Below are 19,655 nucleotides of genomic sequence, written 5' to 3' on the forward strand. Positions count from 1 at the left end.
TTTTACAGTATATTGTAGGCAGTTGCATCTGTACAGACATTACAGCTTCCTATCAGAAACATGCCAAAAGTACAAGATGGAAGCAAACTTCTCAGCACTGCTTGTAGGTGTTAGCATTGAGCCTGCTTATCTATATGGAAAAATATATCTCAACACATCTTTTATAATCAGGGATATGACTGCAGGCAGCAGAAATAATAAATCCATTACCATCACTGGAGAACTTGGGAATTCTGCCAGACTTCAGTGAGGTCCAGGTTTAAATACAGTACTGCTCAATTGCAGGGAGCAAAAGCTCTTCAATGGCTTTTGTTTAAGCAGCTGATCCTTTTTTTAATGAGTGGCTGATCCTTCTGCTCTAATTGGATCGCTCCTCTCCTAGAAGATCTCTTTCCCACTATGTGGAATTCCAGCAGTGGATCAATGAAACCAGCAAAATCCAGTTCTGAAGAAGGTTGAGCCTAACCCAAAGGTTGTACTTAGAGGGCTTTACCTTGATGCCTTGCAGTGATGTAAATGGAAATTTCATGCAATAACAATTGATTGGGCCCACATATATCTTAGTTTCTGACTTCTACCTACGTGTGACAGGTCAAACAACTTGCAGGAGATCTTAAATAAGTAATCTCACAAATCACATTGTAGAAGTTTGTTAATTCCCGAAGCTTTGTCTGTCATATCTTCTGTTTTCTCCTGTGCTTCACTAGGCTTATCAACATTGCAAGCTGTGTTGGATTCTGCTGCTGAAAAGAAATGGCAAGTGACTGCTATCAATGTAGGAAATATTAACAATGAGAGGAAAGATGAAACTTACCGTTCACTGTTCCAAGATCTAGAGGTGAAAAAGGAAAGACGAGTGATTTTGGACTGTGAACGCGATAAAGTCAACGACATTGTCGATCAGGTTTGCTATGCTCCTTTCTTCACTGACAGCAGTTAGCAGTATTGTATAAGTAAATGTCATGAGTTCCTTTGTCTTGATGATATTTTTGTGATTATTGTGAATCATTTGGCAGTGACAAGTTTGTATTGAGGACCGCATATGTGCCAGGCAGAAAGTGAACATACAAATCCTATAATCCCTCCCTTTGCTCTGAGGCAAGATAATTCTATCTGGATGATCCTATATATCTTTCTATCCTGGTTATTTAAAATAAAAGCAGTAATTTACAAAATACCTTGTTCAGACTGCTCCACAAGGTAAGTAGTATACTGTATTATACATAGTTGATACAGTATTATATGTGGCCCATTATAAATAGTTATGTCTAAGGATTAGTTCTTTTTACACCTAGAAGGTATTTTCTCCCTCTAGTGCTTTTTCTGAGAACCTTTTATGTCTTGGGAACGCTGTATCACAGCTTCTCTTTCTGATTAATGCCCTTTGAAATTCATGTTTTGAAGCTCTTTGTCATTTCTACTTTCCTTGCTTATCTCTTCATTTTGTGTCACTCTTCAAGTGTGTTAACTAAAATTGGATGCTATTTTTCATAGCTAAGGCCTCCTGAGCTTTACAAAGAGCAGCAAAATCTGTCTTCTCTCTACCCATGCAAATTATTTGCAAAAATGACTTTTTCTTAAAATTTTTTTTTTAGCAACATTATCATGGTGCTCTGATTCAAATTAGTGCATTACTTTGAAATCCACCACTTCAGTTCTAGTCTAGGAAGGTCTTACTGGCTCTGCATCTTACGACTTCTTTTCATGCAGGCAGAGCACAATGGAAAATTGTAAGGATAGTTCCCTGTTGGCTTGAGCTTCATTATGTGAGACTGTGCAGCATCAGTAGGGATGTATCATCAGAGTATGGATGTATTTGTTTGAAGGTTTCTTGAAGGGCTTGTTAGTTTGGCCCTCATTTTGAAGGTCATTACATTTTGAAGAGGCTCAGACAATGAGCAGTGTCCTTAATGGAGTACATTGTGTTTGTGTGTTTTATTTGGAATCCATATCCACAAACTGTTTCTCTAATTTTCAAGATAAATTTGAATTTGATCCTGTTCTCAAGAGCATTTTATCTCTGAGAGTGTGATGTCCCTATCATCTGCAGCTTTTCAAAATCATATTTTCTGACTTAACAATGTCAAGAAATGTACAGTGTAGAGCAATGTTTGACATAAGTAGTCTTTATAGGTCCTCTAGTTCTGTGTGGCTTTTCAAATGGTTCTTTACTTACCTTACAGTGGCTTTCTGTCTCATCCATGTCTCTTGTGAGTTTCTAATGTTGTCCTACAGAACAGACACCTTATTAGACTCAAGATATGTCCCATCTGCTGTTTCCTGATTATCAGGCCAGAGAAAAGAAAGATACTGCTTTGACATATTTCGATCTTGACAAGACTATTTTTACCATTTATCTTACTGTCCTATACATTCTTTTTAAAATAAGTATGTCATATTCATTATAATCTCTGATACGAAAGTTTGGCAGACCATGATTTTCTTCAGTTTCACCTTTTAACCACTTTTTAAAGACAAGAACCCTCTTTTACCCTTCAGATACCACTCATTTTTACAGTCTTTGTTTCATAATAGGCCTATATTTGTCTTTGTCTGCTTCTTATTTTGATTGCAGTTCTCAGATATTTTTCTTGCCCTAATTGCACTTTGATAGATTCTGCCTTTTTTAGATGTGTAGAGTTTCTCAGCTTATCCCCACAGACTTGTGCTACTCCTTAAGAATACAGAAGGCTAAGCTTTTGTTTCTGCCGTTTTAATTTGTAAGTCACTGAAGAATTCTAGGTAACTGAATCAGCCTCACAGGTCAGTTAATATAACTCTAGTTAGTTGTTCTCCTCGTAGTTTACTGCTACGCCCTCGAATATGTTCTTTTAAACTGTTCTCAGCTCTCCCATATGGGTTTAGTCTTGGAATTCTCTTCACAAGATAGCCTAGTTGTTTCTGGACTTTGGTCTCTTTTTCAAGCCCATTATCCTTACTCAGTAACTTCCCTTCCTTACATTTAAAGGTAAACCCACTTTCCGTTTCTCAAGTAGCCTAAAAGAAAGTCTTACTAATTGATTCTATAATAATTTTCTCCATCTCTTAAACTGAAGTGCTGAGCAATGGATTTCTTAGCGTGGGAGTATCCTTTGAGTGTGTTCTTCTGATTTTCTTTTCTAGTAGCAGCATACTTTAGGTCTTGCTTTGCTACCAGATTTATTTTTTGAAAAATTATTTTAATTCCTGCCCTGAAAAAAAACCTTCAGAAATTTCCTTCATTTCAGGAGGATGCCTGAAGTAGACACATCATATCAGTATTCCTTTTTTTTTTCCTGTGTTTTTTTACTGCAAGAAATGCAACAGGCTTTCTGTTAACCACATTTTCCTTGAATACCAAAGTATTATTTGCGTGCACATAAAGCAACAACTTCTTCACTTTTTCTTTGCTTTCTATTGTTTATCACATCTTTCATTTTAGTGCTTTGATTTATCCTGCAAATATTTTAAGCTGAGGTGACAGCCTCAAGTTCACCCAGTTGTACTTTGTAGCCCTTGGCTCTTTGTATAGCCACAAAATGTGTTTGCAAAGTTGTGTCATCATTCTTGTTTTTTGTCTTGTGTTATAGTTTCTCTTCCAGATTTCAACAATTCATATAAGTTGAAAAATATTTCAGTTCCCCAGCTCTCCTCAGGCTAGTTTGTATTCCTCCTCTCTGATCTGGCAGGTCTGTATCGCCATGCTCTTGATTATATAGCTTCTGCCTCTTCTCAGGCAGCTTCCTTTGCAGAATCTCATTTCACCTTGATAACACCCTTTGGGCAGCTGTGTAATTACTGCCACTACTTGTCCATCCCTGCTAGAGAAGGTCCTCTAAACTGCTGAATAGCTTTTGTGTGCACAGCTCCTTCATCATGGCTTTCGGAACTCCCACTGAATTTTCTCAGTTTGAACTGGCAGCATCCTTAGTGTTCATAAGGACAAGTGGCAAGTTTCAGCAAGCTGGGTTAATGAAATAGTACCCAGTGGCTCAGAGTTACTGAGCATTGATCCAAAGGCTTGCAGCTACTGGTTGTCATCTCAGACACCAATGATGAAGAAATATTTCATATTTCACAGAAGAGCTAATCTGTTTGGTCTAACTGAAATTTCTTTGGAAGCAGCAGCTGCATATAGTTCTTAAACCTCTTAATAAGTAGTTTTAAGTAGTCTGATCCAAGTAATTGCTTTAGGATACTTAAATTTGTGTATCATATATATATTGACCTCAAAAGAGGAACAATTTAATTACTTCTATGGCCTATGTAATGTGATCCCCCCTCAGTCTCAAACTCTAGTAATGTAAACTCAGTGTTAACACTGCTTTCAGTTATATTTCTGTAACTTCATTAAACCAAGTATGTGGAATGTTGTTCGCTAGTACCCTGATACAAGTTTCAGGATCCCTAGTCTGATTATTTTAGTTTTATGTTAAATGAGGAAATGAATGAGTCCTCCTCTCTTAAGTTGTTCTCATTGTTCAAAAGATGGAATAAACCTATAGATTCCTCTTATCTTGCACATCCTTTTTCTGGAGAAGTGCTTAGGTTCAAAATGCAAACTTCTCCATGCAGACATAGTCTTAATTAAGCTTATTTGGGAGAAGAATCCATGCTACATGTGTGCCAGCAGAGACTGTTAAGAAACCACCAGCTGGCTTTGAGGGAGATTATGAGGAAGACTTAGGGCAATAAACAATTTGAACTTTGCAAGGCTTCCTCATAATTCATTAATGTCAGTGGGCAGAATGTAAGCAGGAGTCTGTGAGGCACAGTGTTTCTAATGTGTGATGCCTGCTTTCTCCTGGCTGGGTTGTGCCTTTAATACACAGCAGAGTAATTAGCATTCAGCTCCTCTGTCTGGAGGGACTCTCCCTCTTGGGACTTGGACTTCAACATGGCTAATTTCTACCAGCAGAAAGTATGTTCAGTGGTGCATTAGGTAAAATAAAGGATAAAGCATTGAATAAACTCAGTATTGTATACCATAAAGCTCTTAACTAGCTTTTACATCATACTGCATTTCGTACCTTTCAAGTCTTTGTCTGTAAACCAGGTGAACATTCTCTGTTATGGAGGTATTTCTTCTTTTTTACAGGTTATCACAATTGGTAAACATGTTAAAGGATACCACTATATCATTGCAAATCTGGTAAGCATTCTTAGTATTTAAAATATCTGTATAGCTCATTTGACTGTTTATGGAAGCACATCAACTAGTATCTTGTTTTAAATACATTCCAGAAAACAGAAAGTAGCTAGATGTCTTTATGCTTGCTAAATGAATGCACAAGTTGAGATTATATTTGTTTCTTTGGCTGAGTGTTTTCAAGGTTTAAATGCCTCTTATGATCAATGGGAATGAAGGTTGCTCAGCACCTTCAACAGAACTTCTCTTTTTTGACATACTTTAGAAAAAGAGGGAATGTAAAATTGAAAAATAACTTTGTGTCATAGGCTGATACATTCACACAGCAAGGTGATGATTTCTCTCTCGGAACTTGTAAACTACTTAAAAATCACAGTTCTCATTTTTCATTCTGCTAGACTAGTGAGTCTCAGATTTCCACATTTCATCCCTCAGATTGGCTGGGTAATCAGTCTGAATTCATGTTTTCTTGAACATAGGTGATCAGACAGTATAGTTAATAGTTAATAGTGTTCCCGTGAGGAAAGTTCAGAAAACTCACTAGATTCTGTCAAGGTAATTTTTCTGAAATTGTGTCTAAAGGTGAAGGGCCATTTTACTGACATTAAAGTCAACGCTTACTGAAGCTAGGGAAACTAATCCAGTTGGTTTTTTTGTAATAGACATAGCAAATTGTGCCAGCTTGCATCTCAGTTAACCTGTTCAAGAAAAGAGTTTTGGTGGTTGTATAGTGTGAGTGCCACCAGATCATTTTTTTCATCATTTATTCTTGAACTGTGAATAGTGTTTGATCTAAATTCCAGCAGGGCCCAGAGTGCCCCGATTTACACTGTCTTCCATAGTCCTTTGAGCAGCCTGAGGAAACAGAAGGACCATGGTGTGTCTCTGGCACTTCAGGCATAACCCCTGTTTCCTCCCAGCCTTTGATGAAAACAATTCTCCCTCCAGGCGGGCAGTGCTCTGAAGAGTCATGTGGGTGCCATGGAGCGAAGAAGCCTTGTGCTTTAAAGGCCTCTTTAAAAGCTGGACACTGGGGTTTCATTCTTATATCTTAATAACTCATTTCTGGATAAAGAAGTGTAGGTGCTGATATTCACAAAGCAGGCATAAAAATCTTACAAAATATGAAAAATTGTTTGTTAGACATCTGTGGTTTGCATTGCAAATGTTGGATAAACAGTATTTTGAGTCTTAAGGGCAGTTTTAGAAAATGTGCCCAGTGGATTTCATTATGTTAACTGGTTGCTATTTTAGCCATTGCTTTAAATTTGTAGCAGTAACTTCATAAGATCTAAAACTTACTGAATCTTGTGTTTAAAAGCTGTTTAATATCATATATAAAATGTATATGGTAGTGATTTTAAGAATGTGCTTATCTCTGTCAGAAAGAAAACTTACCTAGTATTTGAATCCTATTCCATCTTCGCTGAATCCCCTTGCTTTCTTTTTTTGGACTGTAATAATATTCTCCTCCAGTCTGATCAGTCAGTCAAGAAATTGATCTATTTTAAGAATAAAAAAATGCTGATTGATGGAGAGGAGGCTTAAGTATAAAATGAATATTCCTGTTTGACCATCAAGTTACATGATCACTGTAGAAGTGTCTGTGCTAGCAGGCAGCAAAACATGAGCATCATTAATATGCAATAATTAAAGAGCATCTAGTATAGCAATTGTAGCGACTTATGATAATGTGGTCTGAAGTTGCTGCTTCTTTTTGTATTCACTCACAACATTCATTTATACTGAAGTGTCTGAGATCATTATTTCATGTAAATGCATTTGTATGGTTATTTGGGTGAAGTTAAATAACAGAACACAGATAAACACAACACAAGAGCTGTTTGTAAGAATGAGAAGTAGTTCTTTATGTCAGGCGGAGGAGGCAGTGGAGATGGTAAGTTCTTCCACATGCTTTAGAGTTCCTAACAAAAAGAGGATACAGCTGTGGCTGTAAATATTCCTGCCTAAAACTTGGTTGGCTGTTACTCATGGCCAGTGTTCCCTTTCTCACTTAAGTGGTCCTCTTGAAATTAAGAGGATGTTTAGGAAGTCACGATGGCAAGGACAGGTCCACTCGGCCCTTGCTCTCTAGAAAGGTGCTTGTCTACTGGGCAGCAAGAAGTGTTGCTGGCTGATGGAGCTGATGACTTAATCCTGGCAGCCCAGGACTCAAGTTGGATTGAGTTTAAGGAAAATGTTGGCTTACACTTCTGCAGTAGAGGTCATATGGTAACGCTTTCTTTATATACTATTGAGAGAACTGCCAAAACTATTGAAATAACAGACATATTTTTTTTCTGTGCTCAGGGATTTACTGATGGAGATTTGTCAAAAATTCAGTTTGGAGGAGCTAATGTCTCAGGATTTCAGATAGTTGACTATGATGATCCTCTGGTGTCAAAATTTATACAACGTTGGTCAACACTGGAGGAGAAAGAATATCCTGGTGCACACACTAGTACAATCAAGGTATGTCTCATGTTTGTTTTAACTGCACTAGAAGTAGAGGAAGTGAAGGGTTTGGAAGAGAAACGCAAGAGACAGAGAAAACCCCTTGAAAATCAACAGTGCCAAAATAATTTTATATTTCTCTGGGGTACTTTTAACATTCTCTGTCACAGGACTGATTGAACAAAGATGCTACACTCTTAAAAATGTTTAAGACAATTTTTTCTTGTGTCACTGTAAATCTCTGCTTGACAGCTTGTTAGGTAATTGGTTTAGATATGATGATAGATTAAGTATCTACTGACTATTTTTGATTTTTCTCTTTCTCTATGTTTTGAAATGTTTCTCTTGCTCTGTAGTTTGAAATGTTTAAAGACAAATGTTAATCATGCTTCTGGGGAGCACAGATTTAGCACTTTTTTGATGTAACATAATATCCCAAAGAAATGGTAAGACAGTTCCTTTGAGACAGATGCCTAAGTCCTACAAAGACATACAAAATTAAATGCTATGCCTGACATACTGAATTATGGTCTGATTTCAGGCCTGTGTGACACACAAAGTGACACTGGGCCAGTGGTTAAGGCTTTTTGCCTCAGTTTTACCTCTGGGTAAGACTAGGATAATGGTGCCTTCTTACTTTCTCTAACCATCATAAGGATCAGTTAGTGGCTGCAAGATATGGAAAAGAATAATTCAATTTTAATGCTTGATAATTTTTAAGTAATACAATCAGAAATTTTAATAAGAACACATTATTAAATTGCTCTAAAAGACAAAAAAATAAGTTGCAAATGTTCTAGCCATAACTTTTTTTGTGCTATAGTTTGAATATGAAGCATGTTCTTAATTTATAATGAAATAAATAAAAATTTTCAGCATGGAAGGAAGAACCGATTTTTTAAATGCCTGGTAGAAAAGTCCTTTAAAACACACAACCTTAATTTTAATTAAAAAATAAATATTATAGATTCCTTTTTTATGAGGCCAAGTTTGGTGGTATCTTAGTCAAAGTAGTTTTTTTCTGTGGTTATTTTTGTAGTTAAAATCTTTATGATAAAAGTAGTGAATTTCTTACTTGATGTTTGACAAAGTAAACTGGAGTCTGTGTCAGGTCTTTAGGTACATTTATATTACGGATGTGTAGTATATGCTAGCTGTATTGCTCTCATTTAAGAAAAAGGGGAGGGATGTGGCTGTGGGGGATTAATAGAATCCTTTTGTCTCTCTGATTCTTGAGTTCCCGAATCTACCTACATATTCACGTTGCAGAATCATAGTCTGGAAATAACAATAATAGGGAAATACATGAAACACATGACTAAAGAACTCAAACTGAAACCAAGATGCAGTTTCTATCATTGATGGAAAAATAAATGGGTGAGGCACAGTAATAAGGTCCCTGGTGTCACCTAGACTAGGGGGAAGTTGCATGTGTGTTAGATAACATGAAGTGATTGCAATGTTGTATGAAAGCACTAAAATCTTTAACTCTGTCACAGGTGTTCCCTTTATTTCTTCCATGATAAGTCCTTTCAAGTCTAGTAGAAAGAGTTGAAGGAGAGTATCTTTTGAAGTTGCAGTATCTTTTGCTTTTGAGGTTTGTTTTGTTATAAAAAAAGGATAGGAAAAGTAAAGTAATTGAAACACTTATTTTCCTGAATTTCACTAATTTAGAACACTTTTTAAATTCAATTTAAAAGGCTAACTTCTCTCCCTTTTTATATTGTTTGCTGAAAGTGTGTATAGGACTGCACTGATACTTACGCAAGAAATTGAGACCTCTGTTAGATTATCAGATAATTTATAAATGCTAGAGGTAATGATGGTGAGGAAAGTGTGGATGTATATTGCAATATTTGGTGACATTGATTGTATCAGTTACTGTATTTCTTTGTGTAGCTTTCTATCTCTTGCCCTTATACACTTAGTACTTGTCATTTTTGCTTGTCATTTCATGAAAGGTCAGAGATATGTCACGTATCATTCCCATCCTTGAGGGAGCTAGAGGCAGGGCAGAATCATAGAAATCATAGAAATGGGGCGAGAAAGGTCTTTGAGCAGTCAGTCACACGGTCTGTCCTCCTTGCCTGAAGGCAGAATCGGATAAACTTGTAGAGTTCTTTTGGGTAGTGATTTCACTACTTCTCCAAGCATCTATTTCAGTGCTTAAATGATCTTATTTTTGGCTTTTGTCTAACCTTAATCAGCCTTTATATCACCTAATCCATTACTCCTTTATATGTTTCTAATGGCTGTGAGGGAGTTCTGCTTTTTCATTGTTCTTCTCTATTTGAAAATGGCTGCCATCTTTCCTGCCTTGCTTTCCTCCCTGCAAAACTAAATAATCCCTTTTCCTTTGAATTTTCTGGTCTCAGATCCTGGTTGTCATTTTGCTCTGGAACCTTTCTATTTGGTGCCTCTTCGAAATGCCAGGCTGGCTACTGCACCACATCTGAGTGCTATGCTGAGGAAATGGAAAGAATGGCCTCATGTGTCTCAGAGACAGTACTCATTTCAGGGGTTTCTTTTGTATTAGTTTCTTTTTTCTGTTTCTCTCCTCACCACCATGACACTATTGAGATATATTTGTCATGGGATACATGTTAACATCCAAATCTTTTTCTGCATTGCTCTCTCATGCTGCTGCCAATTTAGACAGATTCATACCATATCTGTCTACTTCATCATTACTTTTAAGTACAGGATTTTTTCATTGACTCCTGCTGAATTGCTTTCCCTTACCTGTCCTGCCTGAGCATTTCATTCTGTCTTATATTGTTATTCTAGCTCTTCTTGGAATACTGTATAAACATCTAAGTTACTGAGCAGGTTAATGCACTGGTCTCCCACTTGTCACTTAAGTGATCTTACAAATAAATTTTCTCCACTTTTGATTTTGAAGTAGTTGTCCAAACTGCCAGTGCTGATAAATGAACTTTTGCTCCCAGTCCCATGGAATCTAGGAAACTCTCTCTGGAGATTCTGTATGAAGCAGATAGGAAGGCTAACAAAAGCCCTGCATCATCAGTATAGAAATGAGAGGTGGTTACATGCCCCTAACAGGTAATATTATCCCTGGGATTGCAAATGTTCTATTATTGCAGACAAAAACATTGCAACTGTGTTGTATTATCTTCCTTTTGTAATCCAAAAGTAAGTGTACATTCATTTCACATCACAAAATTCAAGTCAGTGGAATATGACTGAGCTGATAAGACATATCACAGCATCCAACTACAGTCCTGAAAATAGAGAAAGATACCCCTTCTAAGAAAAAGTGCATTTCAAAGGGACATGCTCTTCAAGAAAGAATAGCAGTGCTAAAAGCCTCTTCCACAGATGCCCAGAAGAGGACCTAGATCAAACTGCTTTAAAAATGTATCTTTACAATTTATAAAATATTAATTATCAAAAATTGCAGTCTTAGGACATAGATGACAAAAGACACTGATCTCATTTCTTACTGCACTGTTACCTGTACTGATAAAACCACAAGATTTAAAGATTAAGCAGCATGCTTTAAATAAGTGCTTTGCAGCCTTTTTGCAGAAGATTTTTGCATCTTTCAAGATTAGCGCTGATACCTGCTTTACTCCAGATTAAATTTAAAACATGTCTGTTGTAACCAGGGTGTTTTCAGTCTATGCAGGCAGTTCTAGAAGACCTAATGTGTAGATGTTGAAACATACAGTTGAACATCCTGGCTAAGTTTTTGTCAAGTAGCAGAAAGAAAAATGCATGTTTAATTTTGTAAAGGCTTAATAATAACAAGTTGAAATTTTCTTTTGATCCAGTATTACATATTTACAAATATGGTGGACTTTCGTAGCCTTAGTGTTGTGCCAGACTGTTATGTTTAAGGCAAGCTTCTTGATCTTGTTGAAGGACACTGAAGGACAACACGTCCATTCACATCCAGCTGCTCCAATTTGCTGATCTGATTAACCTATTCTCTTAGGGTCAGCCTTTGGTCTATTTGCTGGAATAAGCTCAATCCGTATCTCTTGAAGGCTAGTGAGACATAAGTTGTATTGCCTTTATGTGGCAGGGTTTTGGGAGAAGGGGACTACAGGGGTGGCTTTTGTGAGAAGCTTCTGGAAGCTTCCCCCATGTCCAGTGAAGCCAATACCAGCCGACTCCAAGACGGATCCACCGCTGGCCAAGGCGGAGCCCATCAGCGCAGGTGGTAGTGCCTCTGGGATAACACATTCAAGAAGGGGAAAAAGCTGCTGCACAACAGCAGCCAGAGGGAGGAGTGACAATATATGAGAGAAACAGCCCTGCAGACAGTCAGTGCATAAGGAAGGGCAGGAGGGGCTCCAGGTGCCAGAGCCGAGATTTCCCTGCAGGGGAAGAGTGTGAGGAGTCTGCCCTGTGAGGAGGAAGCAGTGGCAGAGATGGGTGCTGAGCAGACTGCAACCCCCATTCCACATCCCCCTGTGCCATTGTGGGAATGGGGTATAAAGAATTTGTGGGGGAAGTTGAGCCCAGGAAGAAGGGAGAAGTGGGTTGAGATGTTTGGAGATTTAGGTTTTATTTTCATATTATCTTACTATGGTTTGATTGATAATAAATTAATTTTTTTCCAAGTTGAGTCTGTTCTGCCTGTTACAGTTATTGCTGAGTGATCTCTCCCTACCCTTATCCCAAGCCATGAGCCTTTCATTTTATTTTCTCTTCCCCATCCCTCCGAGGAAGGGAGTGACAGAACAGCTTTGGTGGCATCTAGTGTCCATCCACAGTCAACCCCCCAAATCAGTACTGAGCTTGAAGTAGGCATGTCCTATGAGGGACAGCTAAGGGCTCTGAACTAGTCTTCTTTGGAGAAGAGGAGGCTGAGGACTGACCCCATTGCTCTCTACAGCTTTCTGAGGAGGGGAAGTAGAGAGGCCAGTGCTGAGATCTACTGCCTGGTATCCAGTGACAGGGGGATGTGTGGGAATGGTTCAGAGCTGCACCAGAACAGGTTCAGACTGGGCCTTTGGAAGCATTTCTTTACATTTCTTTAATTTTTTTAGGGTGGTCAGACACAGGAACAGCCCTCCATGAGAGCTGGTCGATGCCCCAAGCCTGTCTCTGTTTAAGAGGCATTTGGAAATTCTGTTAAAAACACACTTTAGAATTGGTCAGCCCTGAATTGTTCAGGCAGTTGGACTAGATAATCCTTGTAGATCTGTCCAACTGAAATAGTCTGTTCTACAAGTCTGTTCAAGCCATCCTACTCTGTGGTAAGCTTTTCTAAGAGCAACCTGAGGCTTGAAGTGCCTGAGACAACTTGGGTATGGTATACACAAAAACTATGTGCAGCATGCAGAAAAGATTTTGGGGCTGCCTAGTTGAAGACCTAAATCAGCTCAAACTCAGAGAATCCCATTGTGTTGGATGATGATAACAACCCTGGTACTTTCTGCAGCTATTTTGGGTGGATGTAACTGTTTCATGCTGGCACATAATGTTTCAGATGTTCTTTCATGATTGTATTTCTGACTTCATAATCTCTTTCCTCACCCAACCAATGTATAGCTAAGATACCAAAACACTAGATTGTTTTTACCTCCTGATTTTGTCTTTAGTATTTTCATGTTTTCAAGTTTCTTCTTTATAGTCAAGTCATACAGTCTTTTGGGCAATTATTATGAAACCATAAGTCAGGAGTAATGATGCTTGTAACTGAAAGATGCTGGTTGAGCTCTGCTGGTGCTAATTTACCTCAAGGATGCAATACAGATAACATGCAGAAAAAAAAAATGAAAATACATAGCACACAATTGTTTACCTTGCAGAAATAATTAACATTTAGATGACTCACTTATAATAAGGAGCAAAGAAGAAAACAATGTGAACAAAGAAGAAAACACTGAAAACAATTACTCAAACTGAAAATTCAGAAGGCAGTTTGTCTAGATATAGATGAGGAAGCAAAAGTGTACAGTTGATGAATTAGACAATACCTTTTTTTGGGCCATGCCTCTTATGATTGCAGTGTGTTAGAGAATGGTTTTATAATGCAGTGAATTTTAATAAGAGTTATAAGGGATATTCTGTTGCACCTGCTACAGTTTTAATAGAAAACTATGATTTTGTCCTAATATGTCCTAATTCAAGTACATCATAAAGATTTATAAATAAGATTTTTTTAAAAAATAGTTATTTTTAATATTTATTACGAGGTCTAACCAGGAACTGATCTGGAGTATATTTGTTTTTTCCTAAGTGCCCTTATAAAACTGTAGGTTTGTGAGATTTTTCTGTCTGTTTCCAGTCTTTGCATTTTGGTTTCCTGGTCTTAAAAAAAATATGCATCTAGCAGTTGGTGTTCCGGCTATCTGGTTTCACTGGGCTTTCAAATCCCAGTATTCAGTCTTCTCTATTTGAAAAAATACATACAAAAAATGTGGGCATAAGAAATTTCAGTGTTAAACTTCATGCTTCTTTTTAATAGCTAAAGGCTGTTTTGCATAAGTAATCACTCATTCCAGCATAGTTGGTTTAGTTTGGTTTTTTGTTTTTTTTTTTTTTTTAAGAAAATTCAATTAAAGAATGGAATGTTTAGTCACTGAAAGCAGTGGGTGGTTTGAGGCAATATCTGTAGATTTATCTCAGACATACAAAAGGCCAATTGACCCAGATCCTTCGATCCTGCAAGTAAAAGTGGCTGAACTGTGCTAAAGCAGACTTGAGAAAACTACAGAGCCAATTCCTGATGTCTCTATGAAGCTATGTTTCTTTGAATTTGAATCCACTTATTCTTAGTAATTACAAATTTTTAAGGATCTTCAGCCAACAAAGTGCAGTGGATTCCTTCTGCCTGTTTTCCCAGGAACTCTGCCTTGCTTTTTTTCAACCAGCAATTCATCTGGATATGGTGGATATAAACAGGAAAAGCTACTATTCCTTCATGATCCAATTGTTCATCAAGGTCAGCCATACCTCTGGCTTCACAAGGATCAATGTCATTTAGGGCAGTAGAGCTTGATGGAGAAATGGGGATAAGAGGAGAAGAGGGAGTCATAGACAAAGATAAAAATAGTAGTAGGAGGAGGAATGATGTCATGCAAAAAAGGGGTCAGCAAAGTGAAAAGAGGCTGTTAAAATGTGAGCAAAAGACAGAAAAGAGGTGCAGCTCAGAGCTGGAGAGCATCTGTGGCTGACAGTTTCTCGGGTCAGGGGAATAAGGGAGGAGGGGAAGCCCTGGGTATACTTCAGTGAAAAAGGAGAGGAGACATGCAGGTTTATTTCTGGGGCAGGTCTGGTATTAAAGAGCCATTAATGTAGGTAGCTGCCCATATTATCTAGCATGGGGTGGCAGAAAAGTGAAAAGGAAGTGTTTATTATTTGACAATAACTATGTCTTGGTAAAATCAGTAACCTGCTAAAAATGATGTATTCAATTCTAGTAGTGTTCTGCTTGGAAATTAAATTGGAGCAAACAGGAGAAAGCTGTTCATCTTGTTACAACAGGTATCTTGTTGCTGATTAGGGTAGATGAGGAGTGGTAATGAAAATGGGGAATTGTGGTTTAGGGTTTTTTGTGTTTCTTTCTTTTTCTCCTATTGTTTTAAATTTAAGACTTGAATTATTACTATTAGTTTTAAATGGCACATTTTGAAAATTCTTAGAACACCAAGTATGTATGATGAGAATTGCTGATTGGTTTTTTTTCTCCCCTTCCCCCTCCTGCAAAAAAAAAAAAAAAAATCCCAAAAAAACAAACAGAAAACCCAACAAAACGACAAACACCAAAAAACCCCCAAACCTCCCCCCCCCCACACACACTTTAACATTTCAAACACTCAGAGCAACTCTTTCAAATCCATTTCTTGGAGTGTATTTTTTTCAGAGAAGTCTTTTGCCTTTCTAGTTATGCATTTTGTTCTCATCCTGTGAGATTTCCCAACTTGGTCTGTTTTCACTGCTGTGACCAAAGGCTTCAGTTTTTGCTGCTGGATCCTGCTGATTTTTAATACTGTGAAGAGTGACATACTTCGCTCTGGCTTAGCCTTGAAGAAAAAGGTTTTGTGTATTCATATGGTAACAATTAAAAAGTTGTATATCTTTGTGTTTTGCAGTGAATTCAAGGTGATTTTATTATCAGTGGCATTGACTTTTGCAGGTGTATTCTAAGATAGAAGTAAGATTACACAAATCATTCTAAAAATCTTATTTATTTTGTTAGTATGTATATTTTCCACAGGCAGTGGCATGATTAGAATACAACAGGATCTTTTATAAGTAAAATGCTGTGGCTTCAAATCCATATAATTATTTTTATTATTTCTGTAAAGCTCTGTGAATTCAAATCCAAGTAAATGGTTTTTCATTTTCTCTAATGGAAGACCGAAATACTTTAAAACCTCTGATCTCAGTGTAAAATAAAAAAAAAATTAAAAAAAAAAAAAAAAAAAAAAAGTATGTACCTGCCCACCTGCACTCCTTCACTCTTTTTCTTCTGCTAGATTAGCACTTCTGATGACTCTAGTGAGAAGATTGTTCTGAACTGGAAGCAATCTTGGGGGAGGAATTACCGTTTAGGAATCTCATTCCTATTAGAGTAGTAGATAAAATAGGTAGAAAGGCCAAGCACTTTGGGCTTCATAAATCTTGTGATCTTTGCTATATTCAGTTTTTAAAAGAGTGAAAGAAGGTCACTTTCTCCTATAAATATCCTACAGTGGGAGCATTAGGATAATTGCAGTGCCCCAGTCTTGTCAGTCTCTGCCGGATGTGCTGTGAGTTGTCTTTCAAATAAGAGTCAGACTTCCAGGGATTCAGGCTTCGGCAGGTGCCTAGCTGCGCTGGCTGTTCTGGGTGTGCCCAGAAAGCAGCCTTTCTAAACCAAGCAAAGAGATAATTAAAACACATAAACATGTCCAAAAATCATTAGATTTTCTGGATAGCAGTTTTGGAGCTGAACACAAGTTTTTCTAAGGCGACAGGTTCCTTGAGGTGTTCTTTGCATCTTATGCCAGTATGGCACTTCAAAGCAAAAATGCCTATTTGTTTAGCTTTTCTATGCACACAGAGTGCTGCAATTGTGTTTGAATAAAGGCTGTTATCAAAGTGTAAGTTGATGTGACTGCACAACTTTAAGAAAAAAAATTTAATAAAGATAGTATATTCATTACGATAAATAGGGCTTGGTCTCTAACCCCATCTTTACTGAGATTAACTTAGGATAATTTTTTAAAAGATCAGGTAATTTTACATTTTATTAATTTATATTCCCCATTTAGTCAGAACCGGGGTTGTTATAAAAAAAGTCCTGTGTATATGCAATTATTCTCAGCTAAGACTGCCTATTTTCACAAGAGCACCATCCTAACAAAGAGGAGGAGCCATGCACTGTCTCTTCTGGGCTGCCTGACCTCTATCTCACATTGCAGTATTTGAAACATGGCCATAGGTAATGAAGATGCTCAGGTGCTAAAGGCCCATTTGCAGTCTGAACGGCAACCAGCCCAGCAGGCTGCTGCACACACACCCCCACTCTTGCTAATGCCTGCACAAAGCAGATGAGAGCAAAGCATGATTATGGGCACAGTCAAAGGCCATCTTCACTTCCAATTACACTTCTGTGTACAAGATTTGACAATGTTTCTTGTTTCTATTGGAAGTAGCTCTTCGTGTTTCCATGTCCTGTCAGGATGGTATGCAAGGTGCCATGAGCTCCAGAAGGACATAGCCATTTCCTATCAATTAGGTAATTTTGTATTCACTTTCTTATCTGTCAGACCACTTTCAAGTATTTTTCAAAGTGTCTGTAATACTATCTGTTTCAAAATAGCTCCCAGCTACACTAAAGACCCTTAAGGAAATAAGGGAAATAAGGTGTCTGCTGTTGCATCAGTTTGACTGCACTGAAAGTACAAGAGACAGTTGCCCAGTTCCTTTTCTAGTTCTTGACAAGTAACTTTGTGTCTCATTTCTTTTTGCTTGTGTGTTTACTTGTTTTATCAATCTTTCTGCTTCTGTTGTTTATACTAGCATTTAAGTAGAGAAGTACTTTGTTGAGGGAAAAAATGGGCAAAATTCAGATGAGAGATTTTATTATAATTTATTTTGTATATTTGCTGGTATTTAAATTGTTTAAATATAAGGAAAAAATGTAGAAGTGTGTTTATACTGATTGATTCTACCCTCCTGCTCTTGCAGCAAAGAACATTTCCTGTATTTCCTCTCTCAGAATTTTACTGCTCTCCAAGGGAAAATATTTGTATCAGATTTTAGACCTCCCTTTTCTTAGCCTCTGTTAGTGATGCAGTTTCCCTTTCCTGCTGTTCCTACAGCAGCCCCCCGTACACTGTGAGGAACCTCCATCTGTGCTTGTTGCAGACTGATTTCTGCCTTACTTGAGCACTGCTGCAGCTGGATCTGCCATTCTAGCTGAGGTCTGCCCAGTGTCTTGTACAACAGCCCTGCTTTCTTTGACATAGCTGGTAGAGTCCCTGCCAAAATGTTCCTGTTATTTTGTTTGTCCTTCTCACTGTTGTGTTGGGTTAGGGATGAATGGCTAATTCATAGTCCTTTTGAGTGGTTGTAGGTTGTTATTAGTGTGTCTACAGTGTAAACATCTGTACCTAAGCTGATCGCTCTCAATTCCTCCCTAGTCTCAAAAGTCACTGGACATCAAGTGAGTGGAATCAAAAGCACAATTAATTTCTCTTCCAAGAAGGTGTCTAACTAGTCAAATGAATCACATCTTAGAATGTTTATTACTCTTCTCTGACTGTAAAAAAAAAAAAAAAAAAAAACAAAAAAAAACCCCAAAAACCAAAAAACCCAAACTCAAGCTAATCTGTCAAGGACAGATTTAGACATTGCAGATATCCAAATCAAGAGGAAAAGAATTTGACTTCTTGTAATTCAGAACACTTTCCTTTTTTCTTTTTTTTTCTTTTCTTGGATTTATGTCTTCACATTTTTATTTGTTTTCCACTGCTTAAGTATACTGTTTCAATTATTTCAAATGTCTAATCATATCTTTCAGCTTTGTCTTGAGCACATGGAACAGGCATTGAGTGAAATACAGGTCTAACAGGCTAACTTAGCTTTCTTATATCTTATAATTTTGAAATATATGTATAACAAAATCTTGTGCTTCTGGGGTAGTTCCTGCAATTTCACCTTCAGAAGATTCAGTTACTGACTGTACAAAATAGAATCTTGGTCCTTTCAGCTAAGGATTTCTGAGTTACTGGAAAACATCTGGTTACAAAAGGCAACATCTTGCCAGTTTTTCTTGGACAGCAAATGAGTAATAACTTCTGCTTTGTCTGGAATGACTTTGTTTTGTCTTTAAATTCATCAGTGCAATTGCAGCTTACAGGTTTTACTAAGGTCTATAGAACATTTAAGTTGAAGGTAGAAAGTTAAGTTAGAAATTTAAGTTGAAGAAAATTACATGGGCCTTGTGTTTTCACTGCTTGGTAATTAAGGCATCTACTTAGAGAAAATTCATATGACATTCATGCAATCCATGTTTCATAGCAAATGGCATAAAATCTTTAGGCAGTTTATATTATCAGCTTGTTATCATAGTTCTAAAATTGTGAGATGCAGGATGGTTTTTTAGCATATTCTTTGCCATGCTATAATCAATGCAAGTGATTCTGTTAAGAGCTCTGGTATAGCACCTATTTCATTTTGTAGTAAAGTTGCTGATCTTGTTATGTACAGTTGAAAGGAACTGAAATGAAGTTGGGGGATTTACAGTGCCATAGAAGTATTAAGAAGTAAGACCCCATCCCACTTCCACAGAATAATGTTCCAAATAGTGCTCCCATTTATTTTAATAGTGTAGATCAGAATGTGGATGAATCTCCAGTAAAACAAAGTGAATCAAGGCAGGGCTAATGCAGCCTTTAACTTATGACCATTTTATTTATTATGCAGACACACACACACACCTCTGCATGAGCAGGTTATTGGTCTGTCATTTCTTGTTTATGGTAATGAGTTCACTTTGGTTTAGTTTGTCAACTTTACATCTATTTATGAAGCTGCAGATAGTTTTAATGAGCCCCATGAAGGTTATTAGGAGCTGAAAGTGTTTGCACAATAAAGCAGTAAGAAA

The 19,655-nt window shown here is 37.4% G+C and overlaps 1 protein-coding gene across 4 annotated transcripts in view; it reads left to right on the forward strand.

The window, feature by feature from the left end:
• The window catches only part of GRIA2 (glutamate ionotropic receptor AMPA type subunit 2), a 93,910-nt gene that overhangs the window by 44,665 nt on the left and 29,590 nt on the right, over positions 1-19,655 (forward strand). For all 4 annotated transcript variants that reach the window (XM_032108211.1, XM_032108209.1, XM_032108208.1 and 1 more), the window contains exons 4-6: positions 708-904; positions 5,078-5,131; positions 7,439-7,600. In XM_032108211.1, coding sequence (XP_031964102.1) covers positions 708-904; positions 5,078-5,131; positions 7,439-7,600 — 413 coding nt within the window. The remainder of the gene's footprint in view (positions 1-707; positions 905-5,077; positions 5,132-7,438; positions 7,601-19,655) is intronic.

This window comes from Corvus moneduloides, chromosome 5 (genome assembly GCF_009650955.1).
Source record: "Corvus moneduloides isolate bCorMon1 chromosome 5, bCorMon1.pri, whole genome shotgun sequence".
Classification (NCBI taxonomy): Eukaryota; Metazoa; Chordata; class Aves; order Passeriformes; family Corvidae; genus Corvus; species Corvus moneduloides.